The 8,523-nt window shown below is 42.6% G+C and overlaps 2 protein-coding genes across 2 annotated transcripts; both read left to right on the plus strand.

Annotated features, from left to right (window-relative positions):
- The first annotated feature begins 583 nt into the window (after nucleotides 1-583).
- On the plus strand, nucleotides 584-1,695 carry LOC126393969 (immediate early response gene 5-like protein). The gene has a single exon (XM_050050440.1). The coding sequence runs from the start codon at nucleotides 746-748 to the stop codon at nucleotides 1,622-1,624; it is 879 nt and encodes a 292-aa protein (XP_049906397.1). The 5' UTR covers nucleotides 584-745; the 3' UTR covers nucleotides 1,625-1,695.
- Nucleotides 1,696-2,450: 755 nt separating this feature from the next.
- LOC126393968 (carnitine O-acetyltransferase-like) lies at nucleotides 2,451-8,450 on the plus strand. Its single transcript, XM_050050439.1, has 14 exons — nucleotides 2,451-2,634; nucleotides 4,269-4,538; nucleotides 4,654-4,772; nucleotides 5,336-5,389; nucleotides 5,507-5,672; nucleotides 5,802-5,976; nucleotides 6,132-6,310; nucleotides 6,402-6,502; nucleotides 6,578-6,697; nucleotides 6,784-6,906; nucleotides 7,408-7,543; nucleotides 7,630-7,692; nucleotides 7,787-7,924; nucleotides 8,029-8,450. Exons 1-14 carry the CDS (start codon nucleotides 2,608-2,610, stop codon nucleotides 8,242-8,244), a joined length of 1,887 nt encoding a protein of 628 aa, XP_049906396.1. The 5' UTR covers nucleotides 2,451-2,607; the 3' UTR covers nucleotides 8,245-8,450.
- The last annotated feature ends 73 nt before the right edge of the window (nucleotides 8,451-8,523 follow it).

Genomic DNA, 8,523 nt, shown 5'->3' on the forward strand with positions numbered 1-8,523 from the left:
TCTATTTTGTCACTCTTTATTGTATTATATTCTATTGTAATCACTAACTATAGTATTATATCTCTATGCCTTCACTCTCCCCTCTATTTCACTGTATTCTGTCACTCTGTTTTATTTTATTGCAATTATCCTACTGTTTTAATCTACTCTTGTCTATTCTATCCCTGTCTACTTCTGTATGTTCTGTTCTTTTCTTGTTTGTTCTGTTACTCTCTGATATGTTCTGTTCAGTTGCACTTTACCATGTTCTACTCTATTCCATCCTGTTGTATATTATTGCTCTCTACTAGTTCTATTCTTCTACTAGTTCTATTATATTACCAACTATATGCTCTGCACTATTCTGTTCTACTCATCTCTTTCTATTCTGTTCTACTCTGCTCTCTTCTTTTCTACATGGTTAATAATTGTGATGATTTTTGTCCGCACTGAGATTTAAAAAGCTCTGACCACATTTAGTGAAATGCAGCATGCCCGCTCCTACGTGCATTCTGAATGAGGCTAGTAGTGATATTTGCGTATAACAGAAGCACCGCCTCCCTCCCATTGGACAATGTCTACGTGAGGGCGTGGCAAGGAAAGATGAGAGTTGCAAATCCATGCCCTTACTGGGAAGACATGGAGCGCTATGGACACAGTCTACACGAATCGAGTAGGAATCTCAACTAAAGACATACATATTTCTTCTCTGAGGAAACAACCGATTTGAGAGACTGAGAGCAAAGAACGGGTGGCCCGGTTGAGGATGGAGTGTGCATTTGACGCACAGAATCTGATCTCCATTTCTTTGAGGAAAATCCAAAGCTCCAGGACGCAGAGAGGAGGCATCAAGCTCCACAAGAACTTACTGGTAACGTACGTACTGAGAAACGCCAGGCAGTTTTATATGAGCAAAAACTTGTCGCAAACGCAGAGGATACATCAGTATGAGGATGTAGCTGCGGTCCGTGAAAGGCAAGAATATTTTGAATTGACTGGGAGCTTAACGGAGTTCGCCGATGACTTCTACTGCAACTTTACTGGGGTTGAGTCGGACACTTGGCACTGCGGAGCGCACCAGCCCAACGGCCAGCCTGCAGAGGTGGCGCACCAAGACGCATCTGCCTGCGCAATGGTTTCACCAAGTGACTCTGACCTCATGGTTTCGGAAGCCTGTTGGAGTTGTGCAGACAAATCCACCTGGGAGTTACCTATCCCAAACGCACAAGCCAACCAAAAGACTGTCCTGGACTTGGACACGCATGTGGTGACTACTGTCACGAATGGATACTTCCACTCAGACTGTTGCGCGCAGTCAAAACAGCCGCAGGGCGCGCAGTGCTACGCTAAGAAGCGAAAGATGGACACAAGTTATCATATTGTTGATCCAGAGTTTTATTTGCCAGACTTTGGGCCGGTGCCATGTAAAAGGATGAGGACTGATGATGATTTACATTCAGACTCGGAGCAATTGGACAGCACGAACATCTCCAACCTGATCTCAGTGTTGGGTTCAGGTGGACTATCTGAGTTTGTGAGTTGGCAGCACACGGACATTGAGCAAATATTCGCCGCTCAGACAATTTGTTTAAAACATACACTGTTAACAGGCAGCGGCTGGACCAGAGCTATCGAAGCATTTTGACTTGTATGATTGTTTTTTTCTTTGTATCGTTTTATTTTATTGCTTTCAAATAAACCATGACACGACTGCAATCCTCTCTCTCTGTTATTGAAAAATGTTGATGAAATGTGATTAAACAGAGCAATCATGTCCATTTGGGATGACTTTTGCACAGCAACTTTTCTCGTGCCAATTCATATAATTTCTTCACACAGTATAAATCAACTGTACCTTTTATTTAAACCTTATTTTCTGGGTATTCGTCTGAAGGTGCTGGAGACTGTCTTTGGTTTGTGTTTCCTGAAGAAATGAGTTGACGCTGTTTCTCTGGTAAGATGTTGGACGAGCTCCATCATGTGGTCAGTGGAGATCTGTACAGCCTCATGCATCAGATCAACGCAGAATATCATTCTGTAAATGTATTATTTATATCAGGGCCTGCTTTTGTTAATCAATAAAACTAACATCATTTAAAAACACTGATGTATTGGCTTTAAATCGCAGCTTCAGCTCCAGATGAATTATAGCTTATGATCATAGATATAAGCCTACATATATGGGATTCATAGTGACCTTGTATTTATTCCACTTCTATCATTTCACCAGTCTAGTGGGATATCATATCTATAATTCATGACTCTGCCATAACTAAAATGAAAAGATTATAGTTTATTAATGGCTCGTATGGATCGCTGGAATCTATTATTTCTTCTAATTGATTAAATAGTATACAGAAATGAGGCAGCTTGTTATCGCTGAAATATTTTGTGTCAGATGCTTTTGCAGCAGCAGCAGCAGCAGCAGCAGCAGGCACGCATGCACCAAACTCCACCTGGGCAAACAGAGTGTTAGTGGAGAGCCCGCAGTTGTCTTTGCTCGTCGGGTCCGAGGGGGGCGGATAGCCGAGAACACACGGTGTGCTTGTCCTTGAGACATGACTGCCCGAGGGTTTCCCATCTATATTCCCAGGACAGCCAAATACTTTAGCGCGTCTGTTTGACAACATGCTGGGCGTTTTAGTCAAGGCCGCGGTGAGTGCATTACTTTTTCAGTCTACATGTATTTTAAGTGCGTAATAACAAACGCAGCAACGTTACGTTTGTTTGTACGGCACCAGCACGGGCGAAGGGGGTGGGGCGCTGTACGGGGCAGCAAATATATGGCAATGATAAGTTAAAATATAACTTATGTCTCACCGCAGCAGGCTGCTGGTGTGCTCTCTGGTAGGAAACGGTGTTAATTTAGAGCGCCATTTAGCAGCCCCGCTGTGTGACATTATGCATAACATTAGCTTAGCTTTGCCGTTAGCATAACAGTTAGCTTAACATTTGCTGCGCATGCTGCCGTGCAATGACACCAAAAGAAACATTATCATAGTAGTTTTATTCGATATAGAGTCCCCACTCATTGTTATCATTCTCCTTATAATCTCAGTTGTAGCATAAATTAATAAAAACAACGCAGCAACACACAGCTGTCATAGCGTTTTATTTTGAAAGCGTCTACCGGAAGTTCGTCAGTGTATCCTAGAAGCCTGGCACAAATAAAACAATCTGTCCATAAATGTCAGTGATTTGTATCACTACTTTCATTCAATCACTCCTTTTCCCACTTTGTGATTAATCTGAAGAGATTCCACCCACATTTATTTTTAAATCTTATCATCACTGTATCAGATAACGACTCAGTATTGATAACAACCAGTCAGCATGAGGGCCGCATCTTGCTTTTCATGTGTGTTTATTTTAGCCACCATTTCCAAGGTTCAGCTGTGTCAACCTTCTATTTATAAGCTGGCAGAGTGGAGACCAGCACGTCCACACAAATAGTATGACTGCCTTGCCCAGTTGTTTTGGTGTCAATTTTCACAGTTTTACTCACCACACTGTAAACGATATGGCTTTGCAAATAATTAACAATCTTGTTAACAACACTAAATCACGTTCTTAATCAACCCATTCGTTTTACTCGAGGCTTCAGTTGCATACACTTACAAGATGTCGACACCTGGATTCACGAGACAGCATCAGTCAGCTCTTAAATCCAATTAATCTCCTGGTTTGACTTGTGAGATTATCACTACACACTTTGACTTTCATAGAAAGGTAGCGAGCCTACAGTATTCCAGTGTAGTTAGTTAAAATATCTGAAGAACATGGCAAGGTTATGAGATGATGGGCCCCTGGGCACAGATATGTAAAAGGACACCCTACCTCTCCTACACAGGAGCGAGACACACAGACTTTGTAGTGGTTTTGTCTCTTTTGTCGTTGTTATTTTGCATCTGTTTGTTGTCCTTGTACATCTTTTTGTGGTTTTGTGTCTCTCTGAGTTAATTTTGTGTCCTTTTTTGGTTGCTTTGTGTCACTTTGTGGTGGTTTTCCTCTTCTGTAGTTCTTTTGTAACTCGTTGTGGTCATTTTTATGTCCCTTTGTGGTCATTTTGAGTCCTGGTCAGTTCCTATCAATTTGAGTCACATTTTGCAGGTGAAGGTCAGGAGGGGGTCCTTACACTTTGGGCCCCTGGGTCTGTGCCTGGTAGGCCCATTCAGTAATCCATCCTTGCTGACAAAAGAACAGTTGTGACACTTTCTTAGTGTTAGACATTATTGTTCACTGTATGAACAGCAAAGGAGAGTTGTGCTTATTAACACCATGTCTTCCAGCTGCGGCCTGGCATGGTGAAGCCATGTCGCCTGGTCAGACCAGTGACACAGATCCCAGAGAGGTCACTGGTGGACCAGAAGGGTTTACCGAAGCTGCCTGTGCCACCCTTGAAGCAGACATGTGAGCGATACCTGGCCGCTCTGGAGCCCATTGTCAGCGAGGAAGAGCTGGACCACACCCGACAGCTGGTGAATGAGTTCCTCAAGGGTGGTGTTGGAGAAAGGTTGCAGAAAAGCCTGGAGCGACGGGCACGCAAGACAGACAACTGGGTAGATATCTGTGTGTTTAGCTGAATATTTCGCTTTAAGTCTTTAATCTGTACAAGCAATGGAAAAATGTATAAAGGCATAATATAGCTTGCTTTCTGACCACTGTATTGTGTAGCTGTCAGAGTGGTGGATGCAGTCAGCCTATCTAGACTGCCGTATGCCAGTGGCGGTCTACACCAGCCCAGGGGTTGTCCTGCCTCGCATGCATTTCCAAGATCGACAAGGACAGATGAGGTGAGAAACCGGGATCGTCAGTAACTTAGCTGTTTATCTTATGAAACAAATGGTCCCAAAAAAGAAGCACCAGTACCTCTAATGTGTTGCTGTATATATTCCTTGGGTTCCCATAATATCAGTTAAAAACCTTACTTGTCTAGTTCTAAGCACACTCATAAAGGTGTTTGCAAAAGTGATTTACATCGTGTTGAAGTGCAGTATAAACAAGCTCATTTGAAACAGGAGTTTCAAGCCGACCTTGCCTCCACATGCTAGCTATTTAAAGCACTTTGGGCGCTCATAGCATTGCTCAGCTGTTTCTGACTACTGTGACCCATGGGATATGCAGTGAGCACAGTGGCCCCAAAGAGGAAAACTCCAGTGAATCCAGTGTGAGTTTCAAGTGTGCCAGGTACAGTAGGTAGTGGCACTAGTAGGTCATACTTGTAAATATCTCTATTCAGAGCTGACTACTGATAACTCAATGTTGTGTGGTCTGTTCACCACTCATTTGAACATTAAAACAAGCTATAGAATCATCATATTTTTCTCAATAACACACAATGATGTCTTCTGTGCAGGTTTGCTGCCAAACTGATTGCAGGAGTTTTGGAATTTAAAAAAATGATCGACACGTGAGTTTGCCCGACACTAATACAATTATCACACTGTTTACAGAGAGCTCGTGAACACCATGATTTTCAGTTGGTTTACAAAACTGCCAGTGTATAACGTGACGTGCTGTGTCATAGTGATACCCTGCCTATAGAGTACCTGAGTGGGAAGCCGTTGTGCATGGACCAGTACTACCAGATCCTGTCCTCCTGCCGCGTCCCTGGTCCCAAGAGAGATACTGTTGTAAATCACACCATCGGGAAAAAACCTGTCACTCATATCACTGTGGTCCACAACTTCCAGGTACTCTAGATGGCACTGCTGTTCTTCTCCTTCTAGACATTTCAATAGAAACTGATTTTGTAATCTCATTGTCATTGGTGCAATACTGGATCTGTGGCTGATTTAACCTGACCTGGCCTTTCTTTCCAGTTCTTTGTCTTGGATGTGTATCACAGCGATGGCACCCCGCTGACAGTAGACCAGATTTACATGCAGTTGGAGAAGATCTGGAATTCATCTTTGCAGACTAACAAGGAGCCGATTGGCATCCTCACATCACAGCACCGCAACACCTGGGGAAAAGCCTATAACAATCTGATTAAGGGTGAGCACAGCAGAGACAAAAGCTTGCAAGAAAAAGCTCATCATCAAGAGATTTATTCTCTATGTAAAATCAATCTCGCTGAAGAATCTAGACTATTTGTAAGAAAATCTGTTGTGGAAAAATGTGATCTTAAAGGCGGTTATATTCCTCTTCAGATAAGACAAATAAAGAGTCAGTCCGTGCCATCCAGAAAAGTATCTTCACAGTTTGTCTGGATGCCCCGATGCCACGTGTGTCAGACGAGCTGTACCAGAGCCGTGTGGCTGCACAGATGCTGCATGGAGGAGGAGCTCGCTGGAACAGTGGCAATCGCTGGTTTGACAAGACAATACAGGTCCGTTTGAGACAAATGAGTTAACATTAAAAAATGATTAAGTACTGCAGTGGTGGTGAAGAAATTGAATGTGCTTATCAACTGTCCTCAGTTCATTGTTGGTGAAGATGGCACATGTGGACTAGTGTATGAACACGCACCGGCCGAGGGTCCACCCATTGTGTTTCTCATCGATTTTGTTGTTAAATACATGTAAGTTTCCTCCCAATTTTGGATGAGTGTTGTCCCCATTTCAAATGGACTAAGTCTGTCATATTGTCTCAACAGGCAGAGAAATGAAATAGTACGCTCTCCCATGGTTCCCCTGCCTATGCCTCTGAAACTGCGATTTAACATTACACCTGAAGTCAAGAGAGACATTGAGAAAGCAAAGCAAAATATGAACATGTATGTAAAGTGCAGTTATTATGATTATTGGCTCCTCATTGATGTCAGACATTTTGTTTAACTCACTTTTTTCTTTGTTTAATCAGAATGGTGCATGACTTAGATGTGAAGGTGCTCATGTTTTCACATTTTGGAAAAAAGGTGCCAAAGAAACATAAGTTGAGTCCGGATGCTTTTGTGCAAATGGCGTTTCAACTGGCCTACTTCAGGTAAGAAATCCCTTTTCTGTAGTTGAAAATGATTTTGGAGATGGACAGACAGTAACTTTTAGACAAATAAATAACTTTTTTTCATATTTGCTTAAACAGTCACTGTTTATTGACAGTAGTGTATGAGACATAATTTGTGACAAAATTATTTACCTTCTTGTAGTGCTTCTGATGGCAGAGAAGGCAGTGTTTGACTTGTACAATGTTGTTGGCAGTGCAGCGTGTGCACTAGCAGTGATTGACATGTGTTAGAAAACCCTCCTGACTCTGATTGGTTGTTTTCATTCAGGCACAAAGGATTCTTGTAATCCCATTAGAAGCCACAGGGGGAGGCAGAGGAATATGATTTTTTTCACAGATTATCAGTCTCATGTACTACTGTCAGGATGTAGTGAGTGTTTCAGCAAATATGACAAAATTTAATTTTTTATAAAAGTCACCTACTGAACCACATCGTGTATAATAACATTATATATCCTGTGTGCTGTTTTTGAATTCCAGGATGTATAATATTTGCTGCTCCACATATGAGAGTGCATCGTTGCGTATGTTCAAATATGGGCGAACAGATGCAATCCATGTAACCACTGCAGACTCATTAAAATATGTCGAGGCAATGCAAGACCCAGCTAAACAGGTACTTTTAAACCACTAGAGTTTTACAATAAATGTATGATTTAAGGCATGTAAGCTGTCTGACTGAGCAGTAAATGTTCCCAACAGAACACAGAGAGGCTGGCGCTGCTGCAAAAAGCTGTTGAGACACATAAGCAGAGCACGTATGATGTAAGAGCTGGAGTTGATCAACATAAAAAATCTTAGTTGCTTTACACCATCTGATTAATTTCAGTTCTGCACATTTAACTTTTCTGTTTTTTAGGCAATTCATGGACAAGCCATAGATAGACACCTCCTCGGGCTAAGGATGCTGAGTATTGAAGACCTGACCTCCATGCCTGAGATATTCATGGATACCTCATTTGCTGTGGCGAACCATTATAATCTGCTCACCAGCCAGGTATATTTGTATTTTAGAAAATCAAGTCTATTATTGCTGAGCAAATGATTATTTTTCCGTCATATTTGTTTGCTTGCCCTCATTTCTGCCATCCCCATGTCCAGGTTGGCTCCAAGACAGACTGTGTGATGTGCTTTGGTCCAATGGTGCCAGATGGCTACGGAGTGTGTTACAATCCCATGGACGAGCACATCAACATCGCCATCACAGCCTTCAACAGCTGTGACGAGACCAACGCTGCCAAGTTTGCCCAGGCTGTAGAGGATGCTCTGTTGGACATGAGAGCTCTCCTGGAAGACACAGCCACAGCCAAGCAGTGATCCCACACAGGAGCCTGGCGTTGGTGTTAGTGTCCCGCCAGGCTGTACGGGAGCTGGAACTGAAGCGGTGCCGGAGTCAGTGGCAGAGCGCCACACTGACATAACCGCACAATGTACTGAGTGTGCTGGAGCCGAGGGGGAAACCTGTTATCAAGGGATTGTGGGAAGTGCAATGTGTGACAGCATATGTGATGAGAAGCAATTCTTTATGATGGAAATTCTATATTTTATTATGTTGTGTTATATATAAACTATCAAACAACAAAATTTGCCTACTGT

Source organism: Epinephelus moara, chromosome 8, assembly GCF_006386435.1.
Source record: "Epinephelus moara isolate mb chromosome 8, YSFRI_EMoa_1.0, whole genome shotgun sequence".
Lineage (NCBI taxonomy): Eukaryota > Metazoa > Chordata > Actinopteri > Perciformes > Serranidae > Epinephelus > Epinephelus moara.

Bases quoted from the DNA above. Each gene is read 5' to 3' on its own strand.
- LOC126393969 (XM_050050440.1), top strand. From the start codon at position 746: ATGGAGTGTGCATTTGACGCACAGAATCTGATCTCCATTTCTTTGAGG.
- LOC126393968 (XM_050050439.1), top strand. From the start codon at position 2,608: ATGCTGGGCGTTTTAGTCAAGGCCGCG. The intron at 5,390-5,506 runs GTGAGTTTGCCC...GCTGTGTCATAG, and splicing joins TTTAAAAAAATGATCGACAC to TGATACCCTGCCTATAGAGT. The intron at 6,503-6,577 runs GTAAGTTTCCTC...TTGTCTCAACAG, and splicing joins GATTTTGTTGTTAAATACAT to GCAGAGAAATGAAATAGTAC.